At 58.5% G+C, this 16,280-nt stretch overlaps 2 protein-coding genes across 2 annotated transcripts in view; one reads left to right on the top strand and one right to left on the bottom strand.

Moving 5' to 3' along the window:
- AKNA (AT-hook transcription factor) overlaps positions 1-8,267 on the top strand; it is a 49,835-nt gene extending 41,568 nt beyond the window's left edge. Inside the window, exons 17-22 of the mRNA XM_045296608.1 lie at positions 73-188; positions 741-887; positions 3,025-3,120; positions 4,685-4,861; positions 4,998-5,178; positions 7,996-8,267. Of these exons, the coding sequence (XP_045152543.1) occupies positions 73-188; positions 741-887; positions 3,025-3,120; positions 4,685-4,861; positions 4,998-5,178; positions 7,996-8,245 (967 nt within the window). The 3' untranslated portion in view covers positions 8,246-8,267. The remainder of the gene's footprint in view (positions 1-72; positions 189-740; positions 888-3,024; positions 3,121-4,684; positions 4,862-4,997; positions 5,179-7,995) is intronic.
- A 2,800-nt stretch (positions 8,268-11,067) lies between these two features.
- On the bottom strand, positions 11,068-14,360 carry LOC101657757 (alpha-1-acid glycoprotein 1). The gene is made up of 6 exons (XM_004712581.2): positions 14,211-14,360; positions 13,789-13,931; positions 13,501-13,571; positions 12,468-12,575; positions 12,242-12,345; positions 11,068-11,231 (listed from the first exon to the last, which is right to left on the bottom strand). The coding sequence occupies exons 1-6, from the start codon at positions 14,322-14,324 to the stop codon at positions 11,148-11,150; spliced, it is 624 nt and encodes a 207-aa protein (XP_004712638.1). The 5' UTR covers positions 14,325-14,360; the 3' UTR covers positions 11,068-11,147.
- Positions 14,361-16,280: the final 1,920 nt, after the last annotated feature.

The following is a 16,280-nucleotide window of genomic DNA, read 5'->3' as shown; positions in this document are numbered from 1 at the left end:
CTTTGTCAGTAAATCCACAGAGAGGTTGTCTGCAGAGCCCGGGGGATAACATGGTCTGCTCTCCTTTGTCAGTAAATCCACAGAGAGGTTGTCTGCGGAGCCTGGGGCTGCAGAGCAAGCGGCTCTCAGAGGACGCCGGCGAGCCAGGTCCTCTTCAGTGCCTCGGGAGGTGCCCCAGCTGTCCCTGAGTAAGTGACCGCCCTCCAGGGCTACTTCCCAGAGGCCACAGTCTGGGTCTGTTATCTCATGGGTTAGGACCTGCGGCATCTTCTTCAGAGGAACCTTGGAAGAAGGTCTTCTATGTGTATGTCGTGGTTTCAAACACCAGCCACCGTGGACTGCTCGTCTCCTGTCTGCTGGCTAGTGGTCTGCCGAGACCTCTGTTTATAGCAGTGCCCTTGACCTCCCTGCCAGGTGGGCCTGCCACGCACGTGGTGTGGATGAGGGAGCCGAAAGAGGATGCTCCCATGTCCTGCAGTCCGTGCCCGGGCGCAGGCCGGGCTCTGCCCCTACTTGGCCCTCTGGCCTTGGCTGGCTGTACCTGCTCTGAGTGGCAACAGCATCAGCCCCACGGGGTTGCCACAAAAGCACGTGGCAGTGCACATCTAGTGTCTAGACCGACGCTCAGCTCTGAGCCAGTGTGTTTCTGGGATTCAGTCTGTCCACCCCGGTGCCCCCCTGAGCTGTGTCCCCCACTCCCACCCCACCTCTGTGTTCAGCCCCCGCTCTCTCCCTTCCAGCCTCCGAATCTGAGCCCACCTCTCCCCGCCTCCCCTCTGGGGAAAGCAGGACCTCCCAGGAAAATCCGAGAGCAGTTGGGGACAGAATGAGAGCAGGGGCCACCTCCGGGCGGCCAGACCGGGCCACCTTCCGGGGCCACTACACAGGTAGGCTGGGAGCAGGCATTGTGGGGGAGGGCCCCATGCCTTGGGTGGGCTCTTTTGTCATGAGCAAGCGTTTCCACCTACCCAGCGGGTCATTCAGAAAGTGGCTTTCCTTCATGCTCTGTGATATGAAACACGCGAGGGAGTGTTGCCCCGTGGATCGCGTGTGTTTGCTGATTCCTTCCATCCATGGTCCCTGAAACCCCCTCCTCCCCAGGTGCAGGTTTCTGGGGTGAAGCCTCCGGCAGCTGCTTCACAGTTAGGGCCCCACTCAGCTCTCCCAGTGAACCTAGGATCGGCACTGTGATCACCCCTTCTGCAGCCACTTGGGGCACAGGGGTGGGGGGAATCCCTGAGGGTGTATGGGCGCCACTGACCTCAAGCCGAAACCTTCACAGCTGCTCATCGCATCCCATGTCTTCCTGGCTTCCCTTTGCAGTCGAGCCCAGCATGAAGGCTGCTGCAGGTCGAGAGATGGGCATGTGGTGCTTAACTGGGTTGTTGCTTCTTGTTGTTGTTGTTGTTGTTAGGTGCCCGTGGGTCACCTAGGACTCATGGCGTCCCCATGCACAACCCAACAATACTGCCCTGTCTTGTGCCAGCCTCACGAATCGTGAGAGCAGTGTTGATATCACCACGTCAGTCCATCGCAGCAAGGGTCTTCCTCTTTTCCGATGACACTCTACCAAGCCTGCTGGCCTGTTCCAGGAACGGGTCACTCCTGGTGATGAAGGACATGACCTGGCTTCTCAGGAGCATCCGGCTGCACTTCCTCCAGAGACAGAGCTGGAGCCGCTCTGGCAGTCCGTGGCGATGTCCCTGTTCTCCACCCACACACAATCATTCCAAGGCGTCCACCCCCTCTGGGGCCTCCCTTATTCACAGCCTGCCTTTCTCGTGCACGCAAGGGACTTGAAGACACTGGGGCGGGACCCACACCACCGTGTCCTCAAAGCGGCCCTTTTCTGTGTGGGGGTCTTTTGGAGCAGTCTGCCCCATGCAAAACACAGTGTGATTTCCTGAGGTGCCGCTTCCTCAGTATTGCTTGGGGATCTGGTTCTCCAATAGGATCTGAGATGAAGCAATAGGAGTCGAGAGGGCTTACGATAAAGTGAGGCACGTTTAATGATATTTGTGAAGTGTGTATGTAGAAATGTGTGTGTGCAGTTATCTGTGCGCACGTGCGTGGATACACCATATACACAGCATGTGTGTGGATGCACCATATTTACAGCATGAGTGTGGATGCACCGTATACACGGCACGAGTGTGGATGCACCATATACACCATATGTGTGTGGATACACCATACACACTGCATGAGTATGGATGCACCATATACACAGCACAGGTGTGGATGCACCATATACACCATACGTGTGTGGCTGCAACATATACACAGCACAAGTGTGGATGCACCATATACACAGCATATGTGTGGATGCACCATATACACCATATGTGTGTGGCTGCACCATACACACTACATGAGTGTGAATGCACCGTATACACAGCACAGGTGTGGATGCACCATATACACAGATGCACTGTATATGCGGCATGAGTGTGGATGCACTGTATACACAGCACATGTGTGGATGCACCGTACACATGGCACGAGTGTGGATGCACTGTATACACGGAACGAGTGTGGATGCATTGCATACACAGCACGAGTGTGGATGCACCGTATACACGGCATGTGTGTGGATGCACCGTACACGCGGCACGAGTGTGGATGCACCGTATACGCGGCACGAGTGTGGATGCACCGTATACGCGGCACGAGTGTGGATGCACCGTATACGCGGCACGAGTGTGGATGCACCGTAGACGCGGCACGAGTGTGGATGCACCGTAGACACGGCACGAGTGTGGATGCACTGTACACGCAGCACGAGTGTGGATGCACCGTACACGCGGCACGAGTGTGCATGCCCCATACACACAACACGTGAGTGATGGTACACTGTTGCTCTAGGTGCCATCGAGAGAGCTCTGACCCCTGGTAACCCTGTGCACAGAAAGGAACATGTTTGTACATGAGGCTCTTAAAACCACCCAGAGAAGAGCAGCGAGTGTGACAGCAAACCTCACCTCGTGCTTCGTGGAGTGGTGACTGTTGTGACTCCTTCCCCAGGCCAGGAGTACCATGTCCTGTCTCCCAGAACTGTCCTGAGAGGCGGCGGCACTGCTTCCTGTCCCCACTGTCAGCCTGATAGGGCCCAGGACCCAGGTAAGGACGGGACCTGCAGAAGCAGCCAGGCCAGCTGAGGCTGCCATCCATGGTCTTGGGGTGGGTACTGGTGACGGGCCGGATGTGAGCCCTGCCCTGAGCAGGGACACGCTTGAACGAGGGTCTAGGACCAGCCAGGGTGACCTGCCATCCTACCTGCTGCTCCGTGCTGCTGCCTGAATCCACCTTGCGTGACCTTGACGTGGAGAAACGGTGGGCACAGTTCAGGGGGTTCACTGAGGGTCTTGATGCAGGGGAGGCTAGCTGTAGGGGTTACGTTTTATCCCCCCCCCCCACCTTCTTTCCTCTCTTCCCTCAATTCAGCAGGCAAGAGTACCGGGGAGAGTGGTGGCCAGAGAATCGGACAGCCAGTGCGTCTTTCCATTTCTGCCAAGGGCTTGCCGTTTCTTAACAGACCAGTTTCTTAACTCTTCTGAGCATCAGGCTCCACGTGCAAAGGGTTAAAGACAGATGATGGTGGAACTGGATTTACTTAGCACCTGCTGTTCAGGAGCCCTGGTGGAGCAGCGGTTACCAGTTAGACTAACCACCAACCACCACGGCAGCAGTTTGAAACCACCGGCCACTACTCCGGAGAAAGACAAGCTTTCTACTCCTGTGAACAGTCAGTGTCAGCAATGCACCGGGGCAGTTCCACCCGGCTCTTCGCCAGCAGGCTCGCTGGCAGGGAGTTGGGCTGGGGGTTTCTGTGTTCAGGTAGTGAGGGCATCCTGCTAAGGGTTTTACCTACATCGGTGCTCACCACTCCACATCGTAGGCCCTGCCGCTGCATGCACTTCCTGGGCAAGTGTGCCGAGTTTCCGAGAGGTGGAGTCACTTGCCTGCAGCACACAGCTCCCAGGGCCTGGGCTAGAAGTTAAGCCCAGTGTGTTGTACCTCCAGAATCACAGCGCTTTGCCACTCTCCCCACTTGGCCCTCTCACAGGTCTCTCTACTCACTCGCTCATTCTTACAAAATTCAACAAATAGATGCTGAACTTGGCCACACTGGCCTCCAGGCCCCTCCCAGGCCAGGAGAAAGCCAAATCACAGCTGGGAGAAAAAGCCGAGCTACACAGGGTGGGCGGGCTTCTGCAGTGGGTGGCTCCTGAGCTGAGACCTGCAGGAGAAGCAGCCCACCCCCGGACTTCACCCCGAAGGAGTGTTGGGAAGTGAGGCAGAGGGAGACAGTAGCAACGTCCTGGTTCTTGGGGCTGTTCCTGGCCATGTCCGCGTGAGGACGGGCCTGTCTTACCATGGTGGGGTGGCCACAGGCAGTCTGTCCTCAGGCGCTAGTTGCCGGGCAGCTCTGAGATCCTGCAAGCTCCTCGGCCACTTGTAATGTGGGGAAGTGCTGGAGCTGCTAGCGTCCGCTTGCTGGGGTTGATAAGATGTGTGTGAGCCCCAGCACAGCGCCTGGCTCCTCCCGTGCCGGCGAGGACTCCGCGGTCCGGTCCGGGCAGGTGTGCTGAGGACTCATTTCCACAGCAGTCCCCCACCCCTTCCCCCAGGAAGAAAGCTCCGTGCTGGCCTCCAGGACCTGACCTCCCTTCCTCCTCCCCAGGTGGTGCTGCCATCCAGGACCCACTGACACCATCTCCAGCAGACACCCCCCACTGTCCCGTGTGCCCTCAAGTTCTGTGTCCTCCCGAGAGGGGTGGCCCCGACGCAGCCGCCTCCAGTTCCCCTACTCTCCGCCGGACCCTCAGCTCCCGGCCAGGGTTGGGGGTCACTGCTCAGGGTAAATGGGTGGGGGTGAGGGGGGTTGCTTTCCCTCAGGAAGGTGTCCCCCAGCTCCAATGAGGAGCGGCTGGGCAAAGCCCCCATTCTCTGCTGGTCTCCAGAGTGTTGGACGGTGTGCTGTCCCTTCCTGACAGGGGCAGACAAGGCCACCACCAGGAGACATGTGCCCTCCAGTTCCAGCCCCAAGCAGCGGAGCAAGCCGGTGGAGCAGCCCGCTGGACTGTGGTACCTGGCAGCTGCGCCCCCAGCACCAGCCCCTCCGGCCTTCGCCTACGTCTCCTCCGTGCCTGTTGTCCCATACCCACCAGCCTCTGTGTAAGGGCTTCTGTGTGTGGGGGGGTGGGGGTGGGGCAGGGGTTAGCCTGGGCCAGGCAGCAGAGAATCCAGGTGTCTCGCCCCAAGTGGACAGTGTGTGAGAGGCCAGCAGACCCTCAGGAGGTCCCCGCTCAGCAAGCTCCGAGGGGCTCAGCAGATGCTCGGCTCTCTTGAGGGTGTTCAGCTTCGGGGGGAAGGGGGCAGGGGGCAGCTCTAGAACTCTCCCCACCTCCCCTTTCCCTGAGGCTCTTTCCTATAACCAAGTAGTGAGCACTGAATAGATAACAAATAGTTTTTAGATTTCCAGAGAAATCAAACAGATGGCAGACAGTGTAACAATACCACCCGTACCCCACCTCCTCTGGGGGTAAGTGTGTTGTAACAAGCAAGGAGGCCATGTGGATAGATGATTAGGGCTGTGAATCTACGCATTATTCAGGTCTCCTTAGCAGCTGCTGTCAGCTGACTCTGAGCCATCGCCCTCCCCCCATCCCACCCCATACACACACACACACACACATGCGCATCAGCAGGAACTGGGCCAGAGGAGTTTCAGTGTCTGCCTGTTCAGAAAGTCATCACCAGGCGTTTCTGCAGAGGTGTTCCCGGACACATCCCACCCTCCATCTCCCGGTCATCAGCCAGAGTGTTGGCCAGGCCTCCTCCCTGTGTACCTAGTGTCCTTTTCCTGTGCCAGGACCCCATCCAGGTACCACCCGCAGGACATTTCACCGGCTCCTCAAGCCCCCGTGTGGCGCTGTGGGTTATGCACTGAGAACTAGGAGGCTCTCCACTCCTGTAAAGAGCCCGTCTCAGAAACCCACAGGGCAGTTCTACCCTGACTATGGGGTCACTCTGAGTGGGAATTCATGAATACCGTGAGTTTTCACTTACCGTGGAAAGCTATAGCACGTAGCCCATGGCCTATAAACCAGAGTGCTTGTAAGGCTCCTAGAATCAGGGCTCCTATGTTGGGCTGCTAATCACAAGGTCAGTGGTTCAAACCCACCAGCCACTCCACGGAAGTAAAATGAGACTCTCTGCTCCCCTGAGAATTTACAGGCTTGGGAACCCACCAGGGAAGTCCTGCTCTGTTCCTGCAGGGTCACTCCAGGTCGGAACTACTGTCAGCCTGTGTTTGCTGGAGTTTGGGTGGGTTTTCGTTGGCCTGGAAGCAGACCTGAGTGTGCTCAGTGGCCCTGGCCTGGCCTGGCTTTTAGAAAGGTAAATGGGCCTGTGCTGCCACCTGCCGGTCAGTTGCCCTTTGAGGCAGAACCAACCCAATGACAGTGAGTTTGGATTTGGGGTTCCCTGTATCTCACAGCACACAGTACACACACACACACCACCACCACCACCCCGCCATCTTTCCTCCTGCCCATGTCTCTGAACCCTAGCCATGCTGCCCGGGGTGAGTGCAGGTGCCACTTCCTGGGGAGGTCTGTGCTCCACCTTGTCTTCTCCCATCTCCCCCCAAGTACCCACACTCCTGCCGGGTTGGCTGGGAAGGACGCCCTCTCCCCATGGCCCCTGCCACACCTTCAGGGTCCTCAGGACACATTTCCCAGTGCCCTGAGCCCCACAAAATGAACCACCGTGGTGTAGTGGTTTTGCAGTGGCCTGCAGACCACGGCTCCGTAGTTTGAAGCCGTCAGCAGAAGAAAGATGAGACTCTTCTCCCGTGAAGAGTGACAGTCTCGAAGCCCACAGGGGCAGCCCTGCCCTGCCCTACAGGCTTGCTGCATGTCAAAATCCACTTGTGGATGGCAGTGTGGTTTGGGTTCTGAGCCTGACAAGTGGGGCGCATGGGTAGGGTCTTCCCAACAAGGGGCTTGTAGAGGCAGAGCTTGGGGTGACCTGGTCCCCGAGATCCTAGCCCCAGGGAGGAGCTCTAAGAAGGCAGAGTCTGTGTTTCTCCGTTCACCATGCACCCTGCACACTGGCACCAGTGCTGAGCCCACGGTCAGCAAGTGGTGGCTAAGTGAACAGGCAGGTGGGATGACCCCTCTTCATCCTCCTGGCAAGGCCCTGGGCTAGGTGCTTGTGACTCCCGTTTTGGTGGCAAGCTGGCCCCCACTTGAGGCAGCCGGTGCGCCGTGGAAAGGAGACGCCGTGCCATCGGTGCCGTCCACTGGCGTGACCAGACTGATAAAAGCACGGGGTTCTCTCTGCCTGGTTTTCAGAAGCCGTCACCAGGCCTTTCCTCCTCCTCCCTGCCAGTCTGGACTCTCCACTGACACACCGCATCCGTGGGCAGTGGCTGCTCACAGGGTGGGTGGGGCAGGAGTCGAACCCAGGTCTCCTCCTGGGAGTAGAGAATCCGACCACGGACCCAGCACCGGGAGCCCCAGTGGTGTGGTGGTTACGAGTTGGGCTGCCATCCAAAAGCTCAGCAGTCCAAAACCACTCCGTGGGAGAAAGATGGGCTTTCTGTTCCAGTCTCAGAATGTTCGGCCCTGCCTGTAGACTCGCCGTGAGCCAGCATCGGCCTGGCGGCAGCAAGCTGAACTGTAGCTGACTCCCCCGTCACTGCCTCATAATCCCGTTTTAGAGGTGAAGAAGCTGACCCACCACAGAGGGGTGCCCAGGGGCCCACCTGGGGTTCAGAAGTGAGTGAGTTCCAAGCTTGGGAGAAAGACGAGGCTTCCCACCCACCTAACGAGTTACTGTCTCAGAAACCCACAGGGTAGCCCTACCCTGGCCTAGGGGCCGCCATGAGTCGGCACCGGCTGCATGGCTGTAAGCTTCGTTTGGGCTGATGTCCCTCCTGGCTCGGTCACTCCGGGATTGGTGAGTGCAGGTCACTTCTCTCTTCAGGTACTACGTGTCCCCAGGACCTACCTCAGCCCGCTCCGCTGAGTGGCCCCCCACAGCCTCATCCCAGCCACCCTCGGGGCACCGGCACTCCGTGCAGCTGGACCTGGCCAGCCTGGAGGAGCTCAACCAGGCGCTGAGCCGAGCCGTGCAGGCTGCCAAGAGCGTCCGACTCACCACCAAGCAAATGAGCCGCTCCCTGTCGGCCGACCTGCGCCAGGCCCGCAGCCTGCGGGGCTCCTGCCTCTTCTGAGGGCACTCCAGGGGCAGCCACGACTGGGCGGGGCTGGGCAGGGCCGGGAGCCCCATGATGCCGCAGCTGCCCCAGGCTCCCTGGACCCAGCCCTGAGGGCCTCCCTCCAGCAGAGGCCGTGCCCGTGGGATGTTCACCCAGGGCTGTCCACTTAGCCATCAGGAGAAGCAGCTTTGTTGGGTGACCAGCCTCTTCCAGGAGGCACCGGCACCTGGGCTACCTTCTGATAAGACAGTGTCTCTCGCGCTAGCCCTGCCCTTGCCTGCCCCTGGCTGATAATATATTTTTTATAAGCAAATAGACGTTTATTTTTTAAACGTACGAGTGGCCCCTCTTGGGTGTGTGTGCAGGCCAGATCAGAAGGAAAGGGACCCAGATCCCCTGCACAAACCTGTCCATCTGACAAGTGTGACTCCCAGTCGGTGTCCCTGGGATGGAGCATGGCTGGGGACCTCTGCTCCTGGGAACCAGTGACCAGTGGGGTATTTGGGGGACCCCTGAGTCTGTCAGAATGTGGGGCCTTTCCCACAGGCCCGCTGGGTTAGAGTCACCCCATGGAAGGCTCTGGCACTGCATGTGCTCCAAAGAGACGCTGTCCATGGTCCGCTCAGGACTGCCCGAGGCCCTCACCTGGCTCGGCCCCTGTGGCATTGGCTAGTGGCCAGCGAGCAGCAGGCCCCAATTTGGGGCCCAGGAGGCGGCCATCTCCTGCTCCCTGCTCCTGCAGCAGTATTTACCTCAACACGTCTGCGATGTGTGCCCATTGGTGATGTTTGCATATTTGAGGCATTTAAAGATCTATTTTCATTATGAAACCAGTGAAGAATAAATATTGATCTTAGAAAAGAAGACTGCAGAGCCTCCAGGGCCTGTGCGTGTGTGTGGGGTGTTTTTTGGGGGGCAGGGGCTGGGCGCGGCCAGCTGATGGCCACCAAGGCCTCTCCCTCGGGCTCTGGGATGCGCTTGACCTAGCTCCTGCTCCCTGCCTGTGGAGTCTCCTACTCCAGCGGATTCGTCCCCCTGCACGGGAGGGGCCCTCGCAGGAGAGCCCATCTGGCTTCTCACCCAGCCCCTCGGTCCTGGGGCCCAAGATGGTTCCAGGGGGGTTGGCAGCCGTGCACCCCTGAGCCCTGCCCAGCTGGCCTTTCAGCCACAAACGGCAGCAAAAGCTGCACTGAGGGGCACCTACTAGACGACCATCCCTGGGCCCGTCATCCTCTGGTCCTCCGCCCATCAGCCCCGAGGTCCCACCCGCCCCTGTTTTATGGAGGAGGAGACGGAGGCTTCCCGGGCCGCCTTCCCACACTGCTTGAATCCAGCTTTGTCTGAAACAAACACCCAGATTCTCGGTCCTTTTCTTTTCCTGTTTCTTTTTTGTTTGTTGCTTCTCTCAGACTCACTTTTGCTTCCCGTGTGTTTCCTCCGTGGCGCCTGCTCTCCTCTCCCTCACACCTCCCCCCACCCAGGACCAGATGCTCCCGGACTTCTCAGCAGCGCCTCCTTGGTAGCGCAGGAAACAGCTTCTTACTGCTGGACCAGTGAAACAGGAAGGTGCTTTCAGCCCTGCCTCGGGGGTGCAGGAGGCTGTGCTGTCTGTGAATGTGCTAAGGACATCAGGATGGGAAGGGGCTCCTAAGATAGAAGGGGGGGTCTTAATGTTCTAGGCACCAAAGTGGTATCTCCCTTTGATTGAAGAACATTGGAGTCTTGAGTTTGTGGAGCTGGGTGTTAAGGAGGGGAAGCCAAAAAAGGTGTTGGCATGTGAGGGCAAGGACTGGGCATTGAACAGAGGGCAATGGTTCTGCCAAGATAGGTAGATGGATAGGTGGATGGATGGATGGATGGATGGATGGATGGACGGACAGATGGACGGATAGACAGATGGATGGATGGGTGTGTGGATAGGTGGGTAGATAGTTGAGTAGTTCCACTTTACAGAATTGCCACACACATGCGTACACACATGCGCACACATATATACGCATGCACATACATACATGTATACATACACCCATACATGAGCGTGTGCACTTATACACACACACTCGTACGCACACATCGAGCCCCAACTTTGCCACTTCTGAGCAGCTGCTCTCCTCAGTGACAAGAGCCATCAGTCACAGTCCCCTGGTCTGGTGGCAAGCTGGCCCTTCCAGCCGGGCTCCTGGCTGCAGGCCTGGCCTGCTTCCTGCCTCAAAGTGGGTTGAGCCTCAGCTGAACCCTCTTTTCCAGCCTCCAGACACACGGGCCAGATGCTGGCTGGTCCCTAGGAGCTGTCCTACCTGGGTGCCATTCTCTCGATAGGTCCTTCAGGGGGTCCAGTAGTTAGTTACCCAGAGCCCCTCCCCGCCCAGGCCCAGGTCCTCCCCATCCCTCCTCCCCATCCCCAACTCCCTTTCCCAGTTGCTCCAAGCAGGCTCCCCTAGGGGGCTTCCTGTCCTGGGGGAGGCCCTTCCTCACCTGCCCTTCCAGGCAGCCAGGGTGGTGTGCCTCCTGCCCAGGGCACATGCCTGTGTTCTCACCACCCCTTCTCCACCGCCGCGCCGAGTGGGGTCCTTGGCCTTCCGTGCCCTCTGTGCCCTCCCAGGCCCTGGCTTGCAGGGGGCACCGTTCTATCCAGCCCCTAGCCTCCCTGATGCCCCTCCCAGGAAGGCGTCCCTGCTCCGGGCTCCCCCAGCACATGGTGGTCTTGCCCTCGGGTCTTCGTGCTGGGTCTTCCCAGGGGCTCTTCCCACCCCGACAGGCTGCTCCAGTGCCCGGCCAGAGCTGGACATGCGACACCTGCCACACGCAGGAGTGGACAGAGACTACGGAACTGCCCGTTCCAACGACAGGAGCTTTATTGACCCAACCGCAGGGCCCCAGACAGTGTGAGGCTGGGTCCCTAGTCCCCGGGCGGCTATCACAAGGACTTGTCCCCTGCAGACACTTGGTCTTCCTTCTTTCTCTCTCCCTCCTGCTGCTTCTCCAGCGGCCCGCACGCGTCCTGGGGTCGGGGACAGCCAGGAGAAAGCACAGTTATGGACCGTGGATGGTGGCTTTCCCAGGCCATGGCGTCTGCTCCAGACTCTAGAACCAGTCCTCCCAGGACCCCAGCCCTGGCCCTGCTAGTTCCTGCCTAAGGGACCTTGGGCACATCACGGTTCCCCGCCAAGCCTCTGCTGACTTGTCTCTGTGATGGGGCTCATGCCCTTACTGCGCACTGCAGACCAGACAGGCCCTAGAGGGTGACCTGGGTGCCTCATAGCCGTGCCCATCGCACAGCTGATGACACTGAGGCCCCGTGGTCACCCGTTAGGTGGAGGCACACCCTGGTGGTCTGAGTTCATTCCCCTTTCCTGGGGGCTGGAGTGGCAAACTGAAGAAGTTTGCCAGGACCGTTCTGGGCCGGTTTCGTGTAGATCAATAAAGTGTGACCAGCTCACCAGCTGTGATGTCTACACACATCGGCCCAGAAGGAGGCCCAAGAAAGCCTGTCGCTTACTTGTTTAGAGACAGGCATGGCGGCAGAGTTTGGGCAGGCAAGTCTCTGGGACACAAAACTGGACCAGTGGCCGTGGACACGGCAGCCTCCATCCCAGCCAGCAGGCACGTGTGCAACTGAAGGATGGGAGCCAAGGCCGGGCTTGTTAATGCCCTCGGGTCAGTTAACTACAGAGTTCACCTGCTCTGCTCGGGAGGTTCGCAAGCCCTGACCTTTGGGGAGCAGATTGCCGCATCTCTGGGTGGCTTTGACTGCTTAACCATTTGGGAGTTCCACCACCATGCCTCTGCTCAGAGTCTTCCCCTCCTGCTCCCCCTGCAGACCCTCCCCTGCCTCTCCAGTGTCCTTGATGTCAGAGGACACTCCCCCTGCCTCTGATCCCCCAGCCAGGCCTCCGGGAGGCCCCACTGCTCGGCCTGGGAGCGGGACCCCTGCTTTGCTGCCTCCTTGGCTGCATCCTCTTGCTCTGGGCTTCTGCCCAGGTGGGGTCACCTGGGGCCCTCAGCCTTTACCTCTTTGCCGTTGGTGAACAGGATTTCAGACTCCTCCATGCCCATGCACTTGACGGCGTGGGAGAACCCTTGTAGCTGTTCCTCAGTCACCTCCTGCTTGTCACCTGCAGTGGGGGACGTGGGAGATGTCAGGTGAGCAGGTAGTAGGGCTCAGGTGTGGCTGTGGGCAGGGTAGGAATTCAGGGATCCAGTCCTAGGGTTAGGGATGGAGTTGGCAGCTGCCTACCATAGAGGGACAGTCCCTTGTTCAGATCATCTTCTATGAAGAAGGAAAAGTAGTAGGTCTTGGGGTCCTTGGTGAGCAGCAGGTTGGCAAAGTGTTCCGTGCCCCCCTCTGGAGGAAAGAATGGCCAGGGGGTGAGTCCACGAGGCACAACAGGGCCCCTAATGGAGGACGAAGACGCAGGGCTCACCTGGCCCCCACACCCGCAGCCCCTAGTGAGCTCTCCGCCTACATGGGTGGAACATGCACACATGCACACGGGGAACCTGTCCACACAGCACGCATCCACACACAGACACACACACAGACACACACACATGCACATGCCTGGGGTGGGGGAGTCTGTGCACAGAGGGCACATGCACACACTCGTGCATATATGCACAGGCGGAGCCTGTCCACAGAGGGTGCATACGCACCACACATGTACAAGAGGAGATGGGAGTGGGTGTCTCCCCATTTTGCACGGGAGGGAGAGGAGGTCTGAGGACCCTCAGGGTGGGCAGTGGCAGTGTCTTGGTCCTACCTGCATTTTGCCCCTGCCCGTACTCAATGCCACTTCCGCAGTGATGACTTGACATTAGTGGAGCCAAGGTCCCGACAACCCTCTCCCCTCCCGGGCACCATAAAGAGCGGTTAAGGGAGGGGCGGGCCTGGAGCCAGCCTTGAGTTGAGTGCTAGTTCTAATGACAAGCTGTGTGGCCTCAGAGAAATGACTTGTCTGTGCCCCACCCCCACCCCAGTATCCTCCTCTGTGACCTGGGCATGATTGTCTTCCCGGCTTTGAGTTGTCCGTATCACCGAGTTGATTTTCAAGAAGCACTTCTGCAGCGCCCGGCACACGGCACACAGGAAGAAGCCACCGAGCCGGCAGGTCTTACTATAATGGATGCCGTGTGCGGGCAGAGCACCAGGACATGGTGCTACAAGGTGAGGATTATCCCTGGGCCTCCAGGGCCCTCAGTCCCAGTCCTCCTGATGGAGGCTGTGCCAGCCCACCTGATTTGGGAGCCTCAGTCTGAGAGTGAACCCTTACCTAGTCTGGAGAGGGTCCTGTTCTCTCGCTGAACCCACAGGCTGGTGGAGTTATAGATGCACTGACCCCGACTACAGTCAAGACACCGGGAGAGGGAGATGGTCAAGAGGGAGACAGCATCCCCCATCCCAGTCCCCAAGGGGCCAGAGCTGGCCCTCCCACCCAAGGATGGGCAGGCAGAGGGCGGGGCCCCAGGGGAATTGCTGTGAGTGGAAGCTGGAGTTAGTGCCTGTGGGGATGGCTGGCATGCGTTGCGGGGGGTGGTGGGGGGGGTGGGGTCTGTCTCACATGGTTTGGTACTGTCTGAGAAGGATCTCGTCTGTCGTCACGTTGGGGCTCAGGAAAAAGAAGGATGCCTGGATTGTTTTAATTGCCTCCTTGTACATGGGGTTGCGGAAGGCAGAGGCGAGGAAGAACCATTTGCCAGAGAGCTGTGGGGAGAAGCCAAGAGTTGGGTAAGGGGGGCAGGGGCTGCCTGAGCCCAAATCCTCAATGATCAGCTGGGTGGGGGTGAGGGCAGACACCATGAATCTCTCACTCCCATTTCGCAGATCCGCCCAGTGCCAGCACATAAGTGCCCTGCCAAGGTACCTTGAAGGCTGCCCAACTTCTCAGAGTTTCACCCCCGCACCCAGGAAGAAAGGGCGGCATGCCGGAGCAGGGTGTTCAGGGCCCTGGCATGGTGAGGGGCTAGGCGGTCTTGTGCTCACCTGCTCCAGGGTGGCGTTGGTGATAGGGGCTGGCTTCAGGATGGCGCATTCTGGGTCCTGGGTGGCCAGCAGAGGGAGGAGGCTCAGGACAGTGAGGGCCCAAGGCAGCGCCATGCCTGGAGATGGGGACCTGGAGTCAGCCAGACTGGTGGCCTGAGGGCTCACTGACCTTTATTGCAAGCAGTGGGCGGGTCACCCGAGACCCAGCCAGGGCAGTGCCAGGAATGTGAGGCAATCCCATGAACACTTGGGAAATGCTTTGTACGAAACAGCGCTTCATTTCCCTGAGGCCAGCTGCAGGGAACCTCTTCAAGGCCGGGTCTAAAGCGGAGCCCTGAGGTTGAAGGGGTTACACGTGTCTGATTCGAGGCCAGGGTGGATGAGGGGTGGGGTCCGTCCTTGGACTTCAATGGAGGAATCACCCACGGGGCAGCCTGATGTTCCCATCAATTCCTGAGCCCAGACTTGTGCAGGAACGTGGGCAAATGCTGATGGGACCTTGGAGCATTCCCAGCTGGCTGCGGGTGGGGACATACACTCAGTCCAGCGGACATGGCTGGAAGAGGAAATGTGTGGGGATACTTTTCCCACAGTAGGCGGCATCTAAGTTGAATGTCAGTTGCCAGCAAATGTGTTACTTCCAATGTCTACTACAAGAAATGCTGTCTGTGCTGTCCCGTCCCCTGCCCGCGAGCAAGGAGCTTGCCTCTCTTTACCAGCATAGCCCTACCCCTTGGACAGTGGTAGCACACAGTAGGTGCTTTACATGGTAGCCAGGGAGTGACTCCACTGGACTGACTTGGAATCCTTTCTACCTGATAGGGCCAAATCGTTATCCATGTGATTTAAGCACTTAGTATGATAGTATGCTGACCGTCTTATATGTTCACTGGATCAATCTATCTTCCATAGTTGTTCCTGTGCTAGTGGGTCAGTAGCTGTCAGGTTCACTCTCTAGCTCACAGTCACCCAAGGGGACCGAGTAGAAGGAGGCTCCTTAAGGCTCCCACGCCGGATCTTCTCTTTTGAAAGCCTATCACCGGGCCTTCCTTCCCAGGTACTTCCAGAGAGCCGGGTGCATCCACCATGGGACCCACTGGGGATTCCTGCCACAAATGGAAGGGACCCACAGCCTTCCTTTGGCTTGGTCGAGTTCAAGTTCTCTTTCTCCCGGGCTCGCGGTCTTTTATTGGACCCAGGGCCACACGTTCATATGCCCACCTGTCGCTTTAAATACACACACTCGGGGACATTTGGCAAGGGCCTCCATGGGTGACAAGGAGCATAGTGGAAGGGCGTGGTTGCTGGGTAGGGCAGAAGACTGGGGCCGGGGAAGCCCCCTGGGGGCTGGAGGTCCAGGGACTGCTTTACACATGTACAGAGGAATTCAGCCAGTACAGCTGGCCCGCCACCCCTTGTCGTGTTGTGCTTAGTGGGCAAAGCTACCCTCCCACTTGGGCCCCTGCCGCCGACCGTGTGGGTAAGGCAGGGCGTGAGCAACAGCAGTGGCAGTCTCCACCAGCAGGGCCCGAGCAAGCCAAGCCTGCTGGGACCAGCCACAAGCCAAGCCTTGGGGACCTCTGGCCTCTGTGCCTGAAGACAGGCCCCTTCCAGGCCAAGAACCGGGTGGAGGATCCTGAGGCCAAACCGCCCTGGCGCCATGCCGGCCTGGTAACCACAAGGTAAGTAGTTTGAGACTACCAGTGGCTCTCCTTGGGAGAAAAAGGGCTTTTTATTCCTGTAAAGCAACCGTTCTCAACCTGTGGGCTGAGGCCCCTTTGGGGGTTGAACGACCCTTTCACAGGGGTTGCCCGATTCATAACAGTAGCAAAATGACCGTGATGAAGTCGCAACGAAAATAAGTTTGTGTTTGGGGGGGGAGGGGGTCACCACAACATGAGGAACTGTATTAAAGGGTTGCAGGCTTTAGGAAGGTTGAGGACGCTTTATGGCGGTTAAGTTACAGTCTTGGAAACCCCAGGGGCAGTTCAATCTGCCCTATAGGGTCACTGTGAGTCGGCATCGAGTTGATTTTCATGGCTGTGAGTTGGGGGCATTTCATGACTGAAC

This window comes from Echinops telfairi, unplaced genomic scaffold (genome assembly GCF_000313985.2).
Source record: "Echinops telfairi isolate 266 unplaced genomic scaffold, ASM31398v2 ScPeMD7_7410;HRSCAF=8448, whole genome shotgun sequence".
Lineage (NCBI taxonomy): Eukaryota > Metazoa > Chordata > Mammalia > Afrosoricida > Tenrecidae > Echinops > Echinops telfairi.
The sequence above is the reverse complement of the archived record's forward strand: the minus strand, read 5'-3'. Positions and strand labels throughout refer to the sequence as shown.

Excerpts from the sequence above, each read along its gene's own strand:
- LOC101657757 (XM_004712581.2), bottom strand. The coding sequence starts at position 14,324 with ATGGCGCTGCCTTGGGCCCTCACTGTCCTGAGCCTCCTCCCTCTGCTG. Across the intron at positions 12,576-13,500 it reads CAGGACCCTCTCCAGACTAG|AGGGGGGCACGGAACACTTT; the intron begins GTAAGGGTTCAC and ends TCTTTCCTCCAG. Across the intron at positions 12,346-12,467 it reads CAAGGGACTGTCCCTCTATG|GTGACAAGCAGGAGGTGACT; the intron begins GTAGGCAGCTGC and ends CCCCCACTGCAG.